At 47.0% G+C, this 19070-nt stretch overlaps 1 protein-coding gene and 1 long non-coding RNA gene across 6 annotated transcripts in view; one reads left to right on the top strand and one right to left on the bottom strand.

Moving 5' to 3' along the window:
• The window catches only part of LOC310698881, a 42866-nt gene extending 38550 nt beyond the window's left edge, over nucleotides 1–4316 (bottom strand). For 2 of the 4 annotated variants that reach the window (XR_014521767.1, XR_014521769.1), the window contains exons 1-2: nucleotides 4179–4316; nucleotides 1054–1269 (exon numbers count right to left, since the gene is read on the bottom strand). This is a non-coding gene — a long non-coding RNA (uncharacterized lncRNA). The remainder of the gene's footprint in view (nucleotides 1–1053; nucleotides 1270–4178) is intronic. The other 2 variants (XR_014521768.1, XR_014521770.1) reach the window with 1 other exon arrangement.
• The window catches only part of SLC6A14 (solute carrier family 6 member 14), a 54371-nt gene that overhangs the window by 19687 nt on the left and 15614 nt on the right, over nucleotides 1–19070 (top strand). The window contains exons 1-6 of one of the 2 annotated variants that reach the window (XM_083486426.1): nucleotides 4322–4540; nucleotides 8202–8361; nucleotides 9001–9132; nucleotides 10973–11137; nucleotides 13395–13530; nucleotides 15001–15133. In XM_083486426.1, the coding sequence (XP_083342552.1) occupies nucleotides 4493–4540; nucleotides 8202–8361; nucleotides 9001–9132; nucleotides 10973–11137; nucleotides 13395–13530; nucleotides 15001–15133 (774 nt within the window). In that variant the 5' untranslated portion in view covers nucleotides 4322–4492. Of the gene's footprint in view, nucleotides 1–4321; nucleotides 4541–8201; nucleotides 8362–9000; nucleotides 9133–10972; nucleotides 11138–13394; nucleotides 13531–15000; nucleotides 15134–19070 lie in introns of those variants that run through there. The other variant, XM_083486425.1, reaches the window with a different exon arrangement.

Here is a 19070-nt window from a genome sequence, read left to right as displayed (position 1 = left end):
TAATAAAATGATGACTGTGATGATGATGATGAACACCAACGTGCTTAACGTTTGCTGATCTAGCAATGCTCTTATTAAGTCCTTAAATCTGGAGACATAGGCCATTTCCAGATCTCAACAATACTAATAATATCCGGACCTATACTTTGTGACATTTTGGTGGCCTAATAAAGATAGTGCCCCAAAATGGATTCCAGATTCTAACTTTTTATGCGACTTTAGAATTTATTTATTTTTAAATTAAGCAATTCGGATGCAAAATTCTAAACTGGAAAAAGGATTTTATACCATTGGGCGGGGGGTTGTTCCCAAACGAGGTTACATACAAAACAAGACAGTCCCTTCTCCACAGGCCAATAATCTAAGCAAACACAACACAAGGGAAAGTGGAGCAGGAGGTAAGAGGAATAAAGCAATCTCAAGCACCTAAAATTAGCCTGTACCTGCTTGACATAACTACTGCCTTGTTCCTCTTCACTCCTGTTTCCCACCTGTTCCAAGACACCTGTGTTGTTCCTAAGGGTGGCAATGGATCAAGGTAATTTTCTTCTTTTGAATTCCCACAGATGGGGAGTCGGTCACTGTACGTTAGGAACACAGGAAGCTGTCCATCAGTAGTATCGTACACTGACTGGCAGCAGCTCTCCAGGGTTTCAGGCAGGGATCTCTCCCAGCCCTACGGGAAGATGCCATTGGAGACTGAACCTGGCATATTCTTCTGCATGCAAAGCAGGTGCTCTGCTGCTGACCTATGACCCCTCCCCTTTTCCTTCTTATTTCTCAGCAGCCCTTTGTGCACCCTGAAACCTCACCACACACAGGTGCACCTCATTCTAATGTCTACTATCTCCTCCCACATTCCATCGTAAGTCTCTTCCCTGTTGCAAACTCACAGCTTCATCTCCACCCCTCACTCCCGCCCACAAAAGATCCCGGTTGCTTTGTTTACCCACTTTTCCTGGTAACTCAAAAGCTTGCACACTCTTTTGTGCCATTCTGGTTGCTCTAATGGTCTTCAGTTTTTGGTTTCTACCTCCTTATGAGTCAACCTACCTACCTTGGTATATTGCTCCAGCTGCTGTTTGTGATGGTGACTTTGGTTTTTCCAGATACATTGCAAGACACCTTGGAGAGTTGTTAGTTCAGAGTGAATGAAATTCTGCATTGCACAGCAACTGTGTGGGTGCAGGAAAAGTGATGGGGCAATTCTGGATTTTCCTCTTTGAAGTCACCCTTTCTCTCAGCTGACTGTGAAGCAAAGTTCTGGATCTACAAAGAATGAAAGAAGAAGCGTGAAGAAATGTTGAACTGGCAGCTATCCTTCACTTGCCTTACCCTTTCTACTTAAACCCCTCCCCCCCCCCACCGGATTTATGTGTTCTTCAAACCATGGCAAAACCTCTCACATTCCCAATATTTATTTTATTTTATTTATCCCGTTTCTATATTGCCTTTCCTCCAAGGAGCTCAAGGTGGAGCTCATGGTTCTCCCTCTCCGCATTTTATCCTCACAACAACCCTGTGAGGGAGGCTAGGATGAGAGGCACCTTTGAACCCTGGTCTCCCAGGTCCTACTCTAACAACCTTCATTTCATTTTCATTTCATTTATAATTTGCATACCGCTTTTCTGTATTGCTACACAACAAGGCAGTTTACAGACAGAAGAAACAAGGAAATAACCAACAAATATCACACATCTTACAACCATCTAATCCAATACAAGTCATACCAAAAATATGACTTCAAATAAACAACATATCAAATAATGTAGTATTCAATAATCCATTAGAATGTAGTGGCTGGGACAACCCAGTCAGAGAAGCGGGGTACAAATAATTATGATTATTATTATAGTACACAACAAAATCAACACTCAAGTATCAACAAATAACGATTGGAAATTTGCTCTCAACAATTACAATAAACCATTACTTAAATTATAATCAATAAAAATAGCAGCAGAATTGCAATACATAAAATACCAAAATACATAAAAAGCCATGCAAAAAGAAGCAATAAAATTAAAAGAATCCCTGCCGCCAAACTCCTCCCCTTCCAACTGTTTCTGGTCTTCTTAAAGCCCTTCCGTAGGAGAGGCTCTGTTCAGCTGGATTTGGCTGTGGGTGGGGGAGCTAAAACTCTTTTGTCCTCCTGTCCACTACTTGCTCCCTAGACTGCAAACATCTTATCCAAGCAATGCAATCTCATTTTTTTCCTAGCTTAGCTTTGCTTGTCCCTCAGACGCAAGTGCTGTCCTGCTTTGCACTGTTTGCAAAGCTATACTGTGGGAGTCGACTCGAAAAGCAAGGAAACACAGACCTTGTGTGCTTCCCTTTAGGAGTGCCAACTTGAATAAAATATTATGGGGGCGCAGGTGGGCTCCGCCCCACATAATCAATCACATGACACAGCACACACAAGACCATTTGAATGGCAATGCCCATCAATTTTGCAGGGGCCTGGCCCCCTCAAATATTTTATCTTGGGGGCCAAAGCCCCCGGGCCCCCTAGGAGTTGGCTCCTATGGTTTCCTTTTTTAAAAAAAGATGGAGCTGAAAAGCGTACTTTGCAAAATGTATGAATGTTATTGCTCCAAATAAAATGAAATGTGTGGATAGAGGCTGAGAGGGGAGAAAGTGAGAGAGACTGTGATTCTGAAAAGTTAGCAGAGACATTTCTCTCCCTCCCCCTCTCCCCCCCCCCTTGATTCTCATACACACACAGCAGTCCGTGATAAAGAGCCAGGCAAAAATGAATGGAATGGTGGATAATTGGACTGAAAGGGAGGAATAGATGGAGGAATAGATGCCAAAACAGTCCTAAAGAGGCAGTTGATGATGGATTGAAAAGAAGGCTCAGTGGACAGATGGATCTTTAGCATCTTGCTGCCTACTTTTCCTTCCTGGAATCAGGCACAGATTTTATCTTTCTGGCCTTCTAAATGGAGGAGCTCTATGCCCTCTGCTCTTGCCTTCGGCAGGCTCTGACTCAGTGGCAGAGCACCCACTTTGCAGGTGGAGCCCAGGTTCCATCTGATGGCCTCTGCAGGTTGGGATGAGAATGTCGCCCGCCTGAAACCATGGAGAGCCACTGCTGGTCAGTGCAGGCAATACTGAGCTGGTTGTACCCAAAATGATCTCATTCTGTACCAGGCAGTTTTCTATGTTCTTATCAAATCCACCCTTAATAAAAAAACTATGAGGACTAGTACCTTGTTTTGTTCTTAGAAGAAGAGCTGTAGCTCCGTGGCAGAGCATCTGCCTTGAATGCAGAAGGTCTCAGGCTCAACCCCCAAAGGCATCTCCAGGCAGAGAGAGAGAGAGAAAGCCTCTGCCAGTAAGGATACTGGGCTCGATGGACCAACCATCAGATCCAAATGAGTGCACAATCTGTGTACACAAACCGACTGAGCTGCGCACGCCTATGGTTCTTAATGTGCGCTATTCAGCAAGGGTACCATCTATGTACTTTAGTGCGCACACTTATCTTATACAGGAGTAGATTATTAGTTGATTGTATGGTGTTACAAGGCAGCACACTGGGGGGGGGTGTCAAATTTTGGCAGCCTTCACCCCCACCCCCACACAACAGGGCAGTGTCCAACCTACGGGTTCTGTGTCAAAGTACTTTTTCGGCCCACTTGGTTTGAAAAGTTGGGCTGTTCTGGGTTAGAGTCTCTGGGACTAGGACACGGGAAAGACCATGTTTGAAGCCTGCGCAGCAGTGAAGCTCCTGATGGGTGACCTGGGGGCCAGTCCCTGCCTCTCAGTCTAACCGATCTCACTGGGTTGTTGCTGGGCTTAAATGAGAAAGGGGAGAAGGATGCAGGCCACCTTGATCTCCTTGGGGACCAATATGTGGGACATAAATGTAAGAAGTAAATAAATAACCGAGGCAGCTTGGACTCCTGTTCAAGGTCACGTGTGGACCAGGCTAGGGTAAGGAAGCTCTCGCCGCCGTGGTGAAAAATTCATTTTAAAATTTTGAAGCGGGTAAGGGAAGCCTTGCTAGAGAGGGGGCAAGCGGGAAGGGCGGCTGGTCCGCAGATGAGCAAAGGGGGGAAAGGGGGGAAGGAAAGAAGTATGGGACGCCTGAGCGGCAGAGACAAGGGGAAGTGAACTTAGACGTGAATCCATTGAAGAAAAGGGAAGCGACAGAGGAACGTTTGAACGGCTACCTGTCCTCCTGAGACCGGGGTAGGCTCCGATTTGGGGCGGGGGGAGAAATTGCCTGAATGGAGAAGTGGAGGCGGGTGATGGCTACGCTGCTCCGTGGCCTCCTCCCCACGTGCTATGCCCAAACGGGACGGGACATGACGGGGGGGAGGGGCCTGCCCTTATCCCGGTTCCACCTGTAAGGTCCCTCCCGGAGAGGTGGAGGAGGAGAGCAGCTAGGGCGGGCCCGGCCCGCCTCGCCCCATAAAAGCTACCTGGACGGGAGGGCAGGAGGTAGCAGTCTGCGAAAGACTCCGGGCTTCGAGCACAGACAGCAATGGGGTGGCTCAGCTTGCCGTCTTTCCTGCGGTGCGGTAACAAGGAGGTGAGTCCGCACAGCGATGGGCAAGATGCAGCCGAACAGGCGTCACCGGCGTCCGGCCGGACGCGCAAGGAGGGACGGGAGGAGGCTGCTCGGAATAACCAGGATGCCCCGCAAACAAACTGTGGTGCCTCGACTGAAAAGTCCGCCTCCCCGCTAAATAACATGGGGCAGCAAGCCGGGGTGGGTGGAAGCTCCTAGGGGCTCCTCCATCATATGTGGTAGAGGTTTAGATTGTAAGCTCCTTGCGGCAGGTAACTTCTGCCTATTCTCCTCCTCCTCCTCTTTGCCTGTAGCCTTTTTCAGAGCGCAAGAGGGAAGTTTTGTGTGCCCCGTTGCCCATGCACCTTTGCACCCCCTGTGCATCAAAGCCCCCTCAGTTCAATGGGTCGCTCATTCAAGTTGCAAAGAGGGGGCCGCTTCCTGTAGTATGAAGGATTCTACATTTAGAGCAAGTTAGTGATGGGTAGTTTCATTGGAGCCAACTCCGAGAGGCCAAGGTACCTTTGATTCCGTCCGTCCGTCCCCCCATAAAATATTTGAGAGGACTGCTTCCCCCATTGATGGGCATTGCCATTCAAATGGTGTGTGTGCCCCGTGTAATGTGATCGATTATGCAGGGCGGGGCTCCCGCTCCATATTTTATTCAAGTTGGCACCCCTGGTTAGCTTAACTATGGTAGTTTTTTTTATCTGCTCCTGATTTGCTTTTGGATATATAGATACTTTGGGATATATAGACACAGATATACGACGAACAATAGCTTGCAAATCAGAAATGCTCAATTCTTACAGCAAAGGGTTTGGGCTTGTGCCTTCATCACTTGCTCTGCTTTTTGCTACAATAATTTAAAAGTCCTGCTTGGTAAGTCACTGGCATAAATAGATGGTTTTAGTCAGTGCCTTAGCTGGGGGGCGGGGCTAGCCAGGTTTTTTGCCTTGTGACTCCTCCAGAGGGGCGCCATTGAGGCGCCCTGCCTGTGTGGGGGGTTTTGGGGGGGGTTGCACGTGGGCTTGGGGTGCCAAACTGGGTCTTTGACCCGGGTGAAATAAAGCCTGGTTTCGCCCCTGGTTTTAGTGATTAACTGCGTCTTATCAAGATCCAGAACAAGGGAACAAGTCTCTGAACTGCTGTAGTTCGAGGCTCTCATTACAGTCTTATCGCTAAGTATATCGATATAGATACAGACGAACGAACGAATAGCATTCTACCCCAGGGTGAGACCAGGGGTAGGGGAAACGGAGTCAGAAGCGAAAGGGGGAGCAAAGGCTTCCATGACTGAAGATTAGCAGGGTTCTGGCAGCCCAAAGGCTTCCACAAGGTTGAACAGAAGAGCTCACCTTTGTTGCTCCCCCCCTTGGGAACCTCTGATGGAGCAGAAATGGCCAAGAGGTAAAAGGGTTAACGTGCGCATAGTGAGGGATTTTGATGGGCGGTGACTGCTCAGTTAGTTAAGTATTTCTGCTGTTTTACTTGATCTGGGGGGCAACTACCCCCCTGCCCCCCCCCCCGGCCATGCCCATGAGGATTGATCCTGGGTGTGTGTGTGTGTTAAAAAAAAGTATCAGAACTAAAGTGGCAGGTGCAGGTGAGGGAAGCATTGGTATTTTTATGCCGCGAACTGCCATGAGATCTAAAGGTGGCTGACAAATTTATTTTGACTTTGCCGTATAATTAAAGCATACTTGAAACACACAACTCTCCCCCCCTCCCCCCCAAAAAAGGATTCTGGGAAGTGTAGTTAAGGGTGGTGGGGATTGCTGCTCTGCTGCGGGCAAATTACAGCTCCTAAGATGCCTTGGGGCCTAGGTGCCTGGGGCCCTGGGTGCCTGAGCAGCGCCTACAAAATTCCCATGAATGGGCTGGGCACCCACAAATTTCAGCGCCAGGACCAGGCAAGCTGCGTGGTACCCACCACAGCCCCGGGCACCCACAGTCGCAGGGCCAAGATGGCACTCCTGCCTTGGAGGAATCCATGCTCTGCATGTAGAACTAAAGATTCTCTGCCTTTTTCTCAGCTGATTCTAAAGCAACAGCAGTCATTTCAGTTGCAGCCCAGGACATGCTCTGACCTGGATATCCACAGAAAAATTGAGTTATGTGAAATGCTTTTCTGCTTCACTGATGCTGCTGTTGATTCTGCCCTGGTGGTGGAGAAATACAGGAAGTACCTGGCTGCTAGATCAGGTCTAAGGCACAGTGGCCCTGCTCCCCTTTCCGCCTCTGGGAAGCAAAAGCAGCACATGAGTGCAAGAGCAACTCCCCCCCCCCCCGCCAGCAGCCCCCTGGCATTCAGGCTCATCTCTTCCATCTCTGGCCTTTGATTGGTGAACCATGGGGGGGGGCGGCGTTATTAACCTTGTCCTTGGCTCAGGTGCCTTTCCTGAGTCTCCTGCCTTTAATTGCTGCATTGTTATAAGTGGCTTTCTTTTATTGTGCATTTCAGTCATGGGTGTTTATAGTTTAATGTTGGTGTAACTTGGCTTTTTTATTTTGTAAACTGCCAAGAACACAGGCACATCATGGGAGCCTGCGGGATCGGCCCTTCTGGTCCAGCACCCTGTTCTCACAGGGGCCGGCCAGATGCCCCCAAGGGTAGGCCCCAAGAAGGATATGAGCACAACAACAAACCCTCCAATGAAAACAGGGGTGTCCTATCTAATAATAATAATAATAATAATAATAATAATAATAATAATAATTTTGCAATTTGCTGCCCACTCTGGGCAGCTTCCAACATATTTAAAAGATAACTAAACATTAAAAAAACTTTCCTATATAGGGCTGCCTTTAGAGGTCTTCTAAAGGTTGTACAATGGTACCTCGGGTTAAGTACTTAATTCATTCCGGAGGCCAGTTCTTAACCTGAAACTGTTCTTAACCTGAAGCACCACTTTAGCTAATGGGGGTCTCCTGCTGCTGCTGCACGATTTCTGTTCTCATCCTGAAGCAAACTTCTTAACCCAAGGTAGTATTTCTGGCTTAGAAGAGTCTGTAACCTGAAGCGTATGTAACTTGAAGCATATGTAACCCGAGGTACCACTGTATACTTATCTCCTTGGCTCAGGGGGTCACATAACTCCATACTTTCCAGCATTTCTCTGGCGAAAACAGGGACGTCTTAAGACATTCTGGGATCAAATAAGAAATTGGGATGGCTTCTGTCAATCTGGGACCATCCCTGGAAAATAGGGGCACTTGGAGGGTCTGCAAGAGCACTTTCTCCCCTGAGATTCCTAGAAACTGGTGTTCAGAAGCATTATGCCTCTTGTAATGGAGGCAGAACATAGTCGCCATGACTGGTGAGCATTATAACTGTCGTTATATAACAAAATGGGTCTACTTGGGCCTTGTCGTGTATGTAAATTAATGTAAACTAATTAATATAAATTAATAAATATTAAGTATTGGGCTGTATCCAACTAAGTTTTACTCAGAGTAGACTTATAGAAATGGATGGACCTAAGATGGGCATATTCATTAATTTCAGTGGGTCTACTCTGAGTATATAATAATATAATAAACTAATATAATAATTGGCATGCATTCTTTTGTATCATCTGTCTCTCTCCCTCTCTCGCCAATGTTCATTCATGGACAGAATGGTGGGATGCAAAGGTTTTGATATAAATGCATGAATGACTTTCTCTCTTCCTTCTTAAAGGATTTCACTTTGTCTACTGAGAAAATTACCGAAAAAGATGAAGAGAGTGAACGAGGAAACTGGTCGCGCAAATCAGACTACCTCCTCTCTATGGTTGGCTATGCCGTTGGCTTGGGGAATGTCTGGCGCTTTCCATACCTCACCTATAAGGATGGAGGAGGTAGGCTTTCTGTTTGTGCTTCCTGTGTCAGTGGCAAGGCCACCCTAGGAGGAGAAAGTGGAGAAGCACCTTAGTGGAGCGTTTGTTGAAGTTGCCTGTCTTATAATGCATGCTGGCAAAGAGCTGCTTACCTAGAGTGTGTTGAAAGTGCTTTTAGGCGACCAGCCAAGTAAATTTCCATGAAAGGCATTTCTTCCCACTCCTCATCCAGCCCTTGAGACACAAACAGCATGAATGCTGCAGGCTAGAAATAACTTACATTGTGCCAAGTGTGGTTGGCATAAAAGGTGCAGTGCTTCGAGCAATGCCCACCAGTCCCAGTCAGCAAGGCTTTTGGGAGTGGGAGCCCCAAACACCAGATTTCTAGAAGCCCGGTTTAGATTAACGCAGAAGTTGGGGGTAATACTTTAACAACAGAATTCATCCAAATGCCAAATGCCTGTTTAAGGGTGCTTTTTTCCGGGGTGGGGGTGGAGCGATTATGATTCTCTGTGCCCACACCATCAGCAGGCTGCTAATCTGCCTATTCCCCAGTATGTTTGTGGTGCGTAACATTTTGTTGCCTTTGTATATACACACGTCTTGGAAGGTTGGCTGGTCCAATGCTCACATTCTTTCCTTTTGTTGTCTTCTTGGCAGGGGCCTTCTTGATACCTTATACCATCATGCTGGCTCTGGCTGGGCTGCCTTTGTTCTTCCTGGAATGCTCGCTTGGGCAGTTTGCCAGCTTGGGACCCATTTCGGTTTGGAGGATTTTACCCCTTTTACAAGGTAGGCATTGTTACCCTTTCCACATTGGTTTCCACTGGGCTGCTATGAAACATCTACACACTCACACACATACACAACACTTCCTGGGAAGGTTTCTGTTTGTAGCTCTCTAATGCAAAATCGAGGGTGGTTTGTGCTCATTATTTTATTTTGGAATGTATTTTAATCTACCACCCTCTCATAATATATCAGGGTGGTGCAGAGCAACATACAAACATTTTTTTAAGCAGCACAGAACAGACAATTTGTGTGAGTTTTAAGCAACTGCATAGGCCTGCCATCAAGATAACACCTCTATGAGATGCCTGAGAAGTGAAGGTGCTTGCTGGATCCCTGCTGGAAGAGTGCCCCACAGAATGGGGCTGGTGACACTAAACGCCTGACTTACGGATGAAGCCATTTGGGCCATTGCAACGTGAGGGGCAACAAACAGCACTCCTCCAGGTGATCTCAGGGATTGGACCACAGGCAGTCCTTAAGGTGCCCTAGACCCAAGTTGTTCAGGGGTTTATATATCAGCACAACAGCCTTGAACATATGAATATAGGAAGAGCCATGCTGGATCAGGCCAAAGGCCCATCTAACCCAACAAACATCCTGTTCTCACAGTGGCCAGCCAGATGCCCCAATGTGGGTGCAACAGCGTTCTCCCCAATTGTGATTCTCAGCAACTGGTATTCAGAGGCACACAGCCTCCAACAGTGGAGGGAGACCCATAGACATTGTATGTTAAAAATGCACAGTCTGTCTCAATTGTACATTCCTGGTAAGTTCCCTTGAATCCCTCTTCAAAGAATAAAGAAGTCAATAAAAGAAGTTTACTTACATCAGTTCAGAGTTGAATCCCTGAAGGCAGACTTAGTTACAAATATGTACATGTGGATCTACCCCATATGGGGGAGTAATCCCAGTGTTCTGCTAGCTGAGAGCTAACAGAGCAGTCCTAGCTAGAAGCTGGTCAAATGAAGAAAGAAGTGAAAAAGAGAGAGGTGTGCTGCGTGACTCGTCCTTTTGATACCTGGACAGGTTACATCACGCCCACCTTCTATCACATGCAAAAAGAAGGATGCTCTAGCCAGGAGGAACGGGAAGTTTCGACTGGCTGAACCAAACACTCCCTCACACGTCTTCTCTAGCTTTTCAAGGAATGTTGTACTTGACTGCCTCTCATGGATTACATCCCACAATATTTACCCCCAAAAGAATTTGATCTAGAACTTGAGTCAATCAGTTTCCATCCACTCCGTCTTTTGCATCTTCCTTGCTTGTGGCTTATTGGGAAAGCAGCAGAGGAAGCAAAATTGCATGGTTGGTGGTCAAAACTGTGCTACAATAATAGCATACGGGATATTCACCACCCCTTGGATGAAAAATGTTAAGAGGTAGGAGGCGTGATCCCTGGGGACCATTCATAAACTCAACAACACATCTGATTTGTATCCTCCTTGACTGCTTTTGCCTGGTTGGAAATGTGCCCTTAAACTCTTATCATGCCTCTTGCATAGGTGTAGAAGCCAGGGTACTGTACAGAGGTAAAATTAACATTTGTTGCTCTGTCCACTTTTGCATCTAGTATGTGGCCCCTGGAAAGGGATGCTTCCCTTAGGCTCAGTGTTGCCCATCTCTGCTCTAGAAAGTGCTTTAACCCATGTGGAATGCCGTTTTCAACTAGAAAGTTTGGAGGACAGTTTGGGCAGGAGGGATGAGATAGGGACGGCTCCCCACAAGCCTTATTCTCCAATCCAGTGAGTCTGTTAAATAATTTTGAGGGAACGAACATCATGGCCATTAGAAATGCTCTTCCTGCTCTTATCACGGTGTCTCCTCTCTATCCCTTTAGGAGTCGGAGTCACAATGGTGATCATTTCAACGTTTGTGACCATCTATTACAATGTCATCATTGGCTACAGCCTCTACTACTTGTTTGCCTCCTTCCAAAGCGTCCTCCCTTGGGCAGATTGCAATCCTGAGTGGGCCAATGCAAATTGCAGCAAGACGAGGCTAGGTAAGACTTCCATAGCAGCAAGAATGTTCTTTCAAGCTCATTCAATAATCCTTGATTGTGTTGCAACTTATTTACAGTAAACTGATGCCGTGGTCTCTTGCTGTTGCTGAATGATGGCTTATTTGGAGTCTGGATTAGTGCATCATTTTTCTTTACCCCTCCCAAATGGTGCCTCAGTATATAAGAGCAATGTTGCAACAGTCCATCACACATCAGTGTGTGACCAAGAAACAGAGATGGACTCTGCAAATGAAGCGTGTGGACATGCATACGTGGCACTATGCGGTTAGAAGCGAGTTTGGTTTTCTGTGGCCAAGTCACCATGGGCAGAAAGCAAGCTGGGACCCTACTGCTAATGGTGTCCTCTAAGTCTGTAGTGGTTGCCAGGGTGGGGCAAGTGGCTCTTACCTGGGATGAGGCTGGCACAGTGCAAACACACTGGCAGAACCAATCTGGCACTCCTACCAATGCATTTGTACTATGCTGACCTCACCACTCCTCCTTCTTTTGGGTAAGCTGCAGCAAAACTGGAGACGGGAGGTCCGCTAAGCACCGGTGCCCCCCCCAACAGTTACTACTCTACCTCCCCCCCCCCGCCTGCATCTACTTCTCTGGGGAAATACAGTGGTGCCCCGCAAGGCGAATGCCTCGCAAGACGGAAAACCCGCTAGACGAAAGGGTTTTCCATTTTTGAGCTGCTTCGCAAGACGATTTTCCCTATGGGCTTGCTTTGCAAGATGAAAACGTCTTGCAAGTGTTCCAATTTTTTTTTCACTCCCCCCCCCTTTTCTAAGCCGCTAAGCCGCTAATAGCCTTTTAGCCGCTAAGCCGCTAAGCCTTTAATAGCCACTAAGCCTTTAATAGCCGCTAAACCGCTAATAGCGCTAATCCGCTAATCCATCAATGGGCTTGCTTCTCAAGACGAAAAAACCGCTAGATGAAGAGACTCGCGGAACGGATTAATTTCGTCTTGCGAGGCACCACTGTACAGAGTTTGCTTCCATGCTCAACAACTTCTGTTCATTTGAACCTCCATGTTACCAGTATGGAATGTGGACTGATAAAACACTGCAAAAGAGCAAACTTGATGTGGTCATATGTATGATTGCAATGCAAGGAAGCTCTGTAGTGCAATGGTAGAGTAGCCCAGGATCTCCAGGCTGGGCCAGGAAAGACTTCCTGTACAAAGCCCTGGATAGTCAGTGTAGACAATATGAGTTAGATGGGCCTATGGTCTGACTCAGTCTAAGGAGGCTTCTTATGTTCAGTTCATTTTTCAGGGTGATCTACTGATAGGTATAGGCATCCATGCATAGTGGTAAAACACCACACCAAGACTCTTAATACACCTGGATGTGCAGTCACATTGAGATGGCCTGTTTTCTACAGTGTTTTAACCTATGTGTGCAAGTGCTGATGCAAACTGACAAAGCACCACATAAAAAGAACCAATGCAATTGGGGTGTTAATTGGTGGCTATCAGGCCCCCCATCATTTTCTGTAGGCCAATCTTCCCTGGCCTGGTTCCTCCAGGTGTTCCTGGCCTCCAGCTCTCAGTATTAGCAGCCAGCATGGCCAGTGGTCAGGGATGATGGGGATTCATAATACAGCAGAGAGTATAGGTTCCTACACTGCTCAGCACCAAATTACCTGGAAGACCTGCTTTATCTCTTATACATTCACTGTGCTCTGCAGAAGAGTTTCTCCTGCAAGTTCCAAAGATCTCAGAAAGCCTGCTTTGCAGTAACCTGGAGCAAGGCTTTTAGTGTGTTGCCCCTGTCTGTGGAATAGCATTCTTGTTGATATACAACAGACGACCATCACCTGCACCTTGTAGAAACCATTGGAGACAGTTTTGCTCCAACAGGCTTTCCCAGTTAGATAAAATGGCTCTTTACCGTAAGTGTTCACTGGTTACGGTTTTAGTTTTGCTCTAAAGGTATTTGCTGTTTTTCTGTTTCTAACTGTTTTTGTCATATGTATAAATCACTCTGACAGTGGTTTGGGAAGTGATTAATAAATGTGACAATGCCAACAACCACAACAACATCCATCAACATCAAGGTCCCCATCCTTGCTTGTTCCGTACCGGCACACACCCTTTGTGTCATTGCGATGGGCATTCTGCTCATAAGAAATGGTCAGAGGTCAAAATCACACTGGGGGTTAAAAATGTTTTTGCTGCTGTTGCTTCACATACTTGTTGTACCCCGTTCCTTCTGCAGAACTGCTGAGCAACACTTTTTTTGTCTTTCAGTGTTAGACTGCAACATTACATTAAACGATGAGACTATCAACGCGAATTACTCTTGGGTTGAGAAAAACAACTACACCTGCATCAATGGCACCAAGGTGTTTGCGAACACCCAGGCTCCCAGCGAACAATACTGGAAGTGAGTCCTGGGCCTGTTGCTCTTCCAGTTGAAATGTGGTCTGCAGGTGTCATTGGGGTTGCCCTCAGTGGGTGGAGGGGCTGTGGCTCAACAGCTACACACAGAAGGAACTCAGGTTTGATCCTTGGCATCCCCAGGTGGAAAAATGCCTAGTCAGTGTAGACCAGCATTTGCCCAACCTTGTACCGTCTGGATGTTTTAGACCACGACTCTTGTTGATGGCCAGGGATGATGTGCAGCAAGTGGAGAAAGAAGGTACAGACCGCATTGAGCTAAATAGGCCAGTGGTCTCACTTAGTCAAACTCTAGTACACATCAGATTTTTAAAGCACATTCAGAGCACACCACCCCAAAAAGAATCCTGGGTTCTGTAGTTTGTTATCGGTGCTGAGAACCTTAGTTTGGTGAGAGGTAATCTACCATTCCCAGGTTTCTTTGTGAGGAATAATGTGCTTTAAAGGTCTGGTTTGCATCAGCCATAGGCAACTACCTATGACCTTTAAAACAATGGCATTGTGAGGTAAGACTCTGCTGACCTCCATTTTACAGATGGGGAACTGAGAAACTTGCCCAAGGTCACAAACATGAGCAACAGGGTTCTTCCATATCCAAGCTGACCTTTGTCCACCCACCTCTATCATCAACCTTTTTGCAACCCCCCCACCCCCCCAATCACTACCTATCCTGAAGCAGTTTAACAACACAGGAGGGCAGATCCTGAAATATTAGGCAGTTTTGTCTCCCACCCAAAACTCATTGATCATTAAGCATCTACCTAGGTGACCCCTTTGTTCAGGTGTATACAACCTGAAAGGGGCAGGCATTGGAGAGTGGTAATGACACTTGAACACAACTAATTTGCAGGTGTGTCACCTGCCCTGCTTCTTTTGTGCACTAATCATTATGGGTTGCGGCACATTTGCCTGATGAGTAATATGAGTAATAAAAGCTATGTTGTTAGTGAAACAACATGGTACAACCTCCAGAAGAGAGAAATGGATCCTGGTTTGCTTTGAGAAATGTGACATTGCCAATATTGCTTGGGAAACCTTGCAAGCTGGTGGTGGGACTTCACAAGATCAGTTCTCCAAGCTCAAAACCCAGAGGCAAAAAAATCAGTGCCCAGGGCCAGGATGAAAACCTGGCAAGCTAGATCTGGTTCAGACATGCAGACGTGGTGTATGACCAAGTCAAGATTAAGACAACTGATTTATTGTCAGTGGAAATCTTGGTGAATCAAAACCAAATAGCTTCTAAACTCCTTTGTCTGGCCTGTAACATATTCTTAGGCCATTCTCCCATTCCTGGGTGAAATAAAAGTTCCTAAGCCAAACTGGGGTCTGCAGGATGTAGGAGCCCCTTTTGGAGGTTACACAGATGCCTCCTTTAGAACACCTCATTTTGCACAGCTGGCTACAGCACTCCCTTCTAAGTGATGTCTTTGCTGATGCTTCCCTTGTCTCCCCCCAGCAACAAGGTCCTTCAGCGTTCAAGTGGCTTAGACGAGACCGGGGAGGTTGTGTGGTACCTCGCCCTCTGCCTTCTCCTTTCCTGGCTGATTGTGGCAGTGGCCTTGTTTAAAGGAATCAAGTCTTCGGGAAAGGTAGGCTTAACCCAGACACATTGGGCTACCAGCTGCAGTGCCAGCCTCCTTTGCGTGAGGAAAGGATACAATCAGTCCACCAGATCTGCTCTCCCTCTCTTTGATCAAGCCTGTGCTCCAATGGGATGCAAACACATTGAAAGGAAAACACTCAGATGAATTCCCTATCTCAAACCCTGGAGAGCAACTGCTTGTCAAGTGCATACTGTACTGAAGTTGATGGACAAAGCAGTTTCCTAAGTCCAGCCCTTTATTTATAGTGAGACACTGTTTTCAAGGGGAGGGACATAGGTCCATGGTAGAGGGTCTGCCTTGCATGCAGAAGGTTCCAGGTTCAATCCCCAATGTCAGGTAGGGCTGGGAGGGAACCCTTCCTGAAACCTTCGAGAGCTGTGACCATCAAAGAACCATAGAATCGTTGAATTGTAGAGTTGGAAGGAACCCTAAGGGCCATCTAGTCGAAACCCCTGCAATGCAGGAATATGCAACTGTCCCATACGGGGATCGGACCTGCAATCTTGGCATCATCAGCATCATGCTCTAACCATCTGAGCTATCTAGATGTAGACGTTACTGAGTTAGGCAGACGAGTTGTCTGACTTGGTTTACAGCAGCTTCCTATGCAGCAGTGGTCAGGCCCACTCTAGAAAATCCAGAATAACTTTGGATAGTTCAAGCACCTTTGGGCACCAAAGCAAGAGTACCAGCAGCCACTGCCTAGACTTGTGCTCACCAGTGGCGTAGCGTGGGTTGTCAGCACCCGGGGCAAGGCAAGTAATTTGCACCCCCTAACCCGTGGATTTGCGCCCCCTAACCCTAACCCCCAGATGTTGCGCCCGGTGCGGCCGCCCCCCCTGCAACCCCCACGCTACGCCACTGGTGCTCACAGATACATGAGCTTATGAGAGCCTGCATTTCTTTCCAGTCAGCCGCAATGGCATAATTGTCCCCTTGTTCCAATGTGGGATGTTCAGGCTTGTTTCATACCTATCTACAGAATAAAAAATCCCCCTTGAGAAGAGATTGTGCAGCCTAGCTCAGAACTCCCTTGAGTTGGAAGAGAGTTCGCCTTCACACCATGCATTTAAAGCACTTTAAACCTCCCTGGCTTCTTCCCTCAAAGAATTCTGGGAGCTGTAGTTTAAGGGTGCAGTGGCAATTTTCAGAGTGGTTTAACAGTCAATCCCTCTTCACAGGGAACTCTGGGAGCTGTAGCTCTGTGGGGGCAATAAGGGGGTCTTCCAACAGTTCTCAGCACCCTTAACAGACTACAACTCCCAGAATTCTTTAGGGGAAACCACGACTGTTTAAGGCAGTATCATGGTGTTTTAAATTCAGGGTGGAGAGAGAGAGAGATTTAGAGGGTTATCCATCTGCACAGGGTTTCTGGCAAGTGGTGGTGGTGAAGCAATGAGAGGGCTTCTGTTTGTGAGAGCAGAACCAGCCTGGCTGGCTCAGTGATGACATCCTGAGAGTGCAATGATTATTCTAAGCACTGCTAAGCTCTGGGGCCAACTCCCTTTCCTTCTCCAGTCACTGAGAATCATCGGCAGGGTGATTCCACTAAAATTAGCAGTTAACAACGTGGCAGAGGAGTCTAGTTTGGCACGGCATTTGGGTTCTCCTAAGCAATTCTGCAGGGCCAGCATAGAAGGACAAGTTTGGCAGGAAGCTGTGGGTTGCTCTTATCTATGTTGCTCATCTGGAGGTGATCCCAAGGACAAGAGCTGAGGCTCCTGTGGGGTATCACCTATGGGAGTGTACTCACTCATGCACACAATCACTCACACACTCATGCATTCCAGAGAACCTGCACGCCTGCTCACAATTGCAGCAGAGGAGAGGGAGGCTGTTACCCAGAAGGAAGTTTTGCAGTACCGGCAGAATTGAGGGAGGGGCCGTCACAAATGCTACCACTATGCTACCACTCAGTGGATTTGTAACTGGCTGACTGACCGAACCCAAAGGGTGCTCATCAATGGTTCCTCTTCATCCTGGAGAAGAGTGACTAGTGGGGTGCCACAGGGTTCTGTCTTGGGCCCGGTCTTATTCAACATCTTTATCAACGACTTGGATGATGGACTCAAGGGCATCCTGATCAAATTTGCAGATGACACCAAACTGGGAGGGGTGGCTAACACCCCAGAGGACAGGATCACACTTCAAAAACGACCTTGACAGATTAGAGAACTGGGCCAAAACAAACAAGATGAATTTTAACAGGGAGAAATGTAAAGTATTGCACTTGGGCAAAAAAAATGAGAGGCACAAATACAAGATGGGGGACACCTGGCTTGAGAGCAGTACATGTGAAAAGGATCTAGGAGTCTTGGTTGACCACAAACTTGACATGAGCCAACAGTGTGACGCGGCAGCTAAAAAGCCAATGCAATTCTGGGCTGCATCAATAGGAGTATAGCATTTAGATCAAGGGAAGTAATAGTGCCACTGTATTCTTCTCTGGTCAGACCTCACCTGGAGTACTGTGTCCAGTTCTGGGCACCACAGTTCAAGAAGGACACTGACAAACTGGAACATGTCCAGAGGAGGGCAACCAAAATGGTCAAAGGCCTGGAAACGATGCCTTATGAGGAACGGCTAAGGAAGCTGGGCATGTTTAGCCTGGAGAAGAGTAGGTTAAGGGGTGATATGATAGCCATGTTCAAATATATAAAAGGATGTCACATAGAGGAGGGAGAAAGATTGTTTTCTGCTGCTCCAGAGAAGCGGACACGGAGCAATGGATCCAAACTACAAGAAAGAAGCTTCCACCTAAACATTAGGAAGAACTTCCTGACAGTAAGAGCTGTTTGACAGTGGAATTTGCTGCCAAGGAGTGTGGTGGAGTCTCCTACTTTGGAGGTCTTTAAGCAGAGGCTTGACAACCGTATGTCAGGAGTGCTCTGGTGGTGTTTCCTGCTTGGCAGGGGGTTGGACTCGATGGCCCTTGTGGTCTCTTCCAACTCTATGATTCTATGATTCTATGAAATGCAGATCAGCTGCTTTGCATGTAGATAGAAGGAGCAGCTTTTACAATTATAATTATTTTCAAGAAATATTTTCTATAGGCAATCATTACACATATTATTTAACAACTGTATGTATGTAATGCACAGTGCTTTATTTCTAGGGGAAATGGTGCCAGTACGCACCATGCCCCCCCCATCTCTCCCACCCTGCTGCTTTTTGCCTGTTCGCACCCCCCTCCGCCACCATGCTGGCCCCCACTTGCCCACCCACCCGCCCACTCCCTCCCCCCTCACACCTTTGCCTGCTGCATCCTAGAAGTACTTTGGCGCAATCCTTTTATGATCAGCAAAGTGCCTTCCAGGAACTTGCCTGACAATCACAAAAGGATTGTGCCAAAGCGCCTCTGCTCTGGCACCACCTTTTTGCAATAATCAGGCACTTGGCGATGATAAAAGGGTCACATGAATTTGTAGCATGGGGGCGGGGGGAGAGGTGGCAGTACAGCCTACTGTTGCATACCATCTTTTTTAAAAAGCACTGGTTTTCTATTAAATAGCTCTGAGACACTCTTTATTTATTTATTTATTTATTTATTTATTCACATACTTACTTACTTACTTATTTAATAGAATCATAGTATTATAGAGTTGGAAGGGACCCCAAGGATCATCTAGTCCAGCCCCCTGCAATGCAGGCATCTCAGCTAAAGTATCCATCACAGGTGGCCACCCAACCTCTGCTTAAAAACCTCCAAGGAAGGAGAGTCCCCCACCTCTCGGGGGAGTGTGTTCCACTGCCAAACCGCTCTTACTGTCAGAAAGTTTTCCATATGTTTAGTCAGAGTCTCTTTTCTTGTAACTTGAAGCCATTGATTCGAGTCCTACCCTCCACAGCAGGAGAAAACAGGCATATTTCCTCCTCCATATGACAGCCCTTAAGGTATTTGAAGATGGCTATCATATCTCCT

This window comes from Podarcis liolepis (genome assembly GCF_965112155.1).
Source record: "Podarcis liolepis genome assembly, chromosome: Z".
NCBI lineage: Eukaryota > Metazoa > Chordata > Lepidosauria > Squamata > Lacertidae > Podarcis > Podarcis liolepis.
Note: the sequence above shows the minus strand (reverse complement) of the source record. Positions and strands in the feature narration are given on the sequence as shown.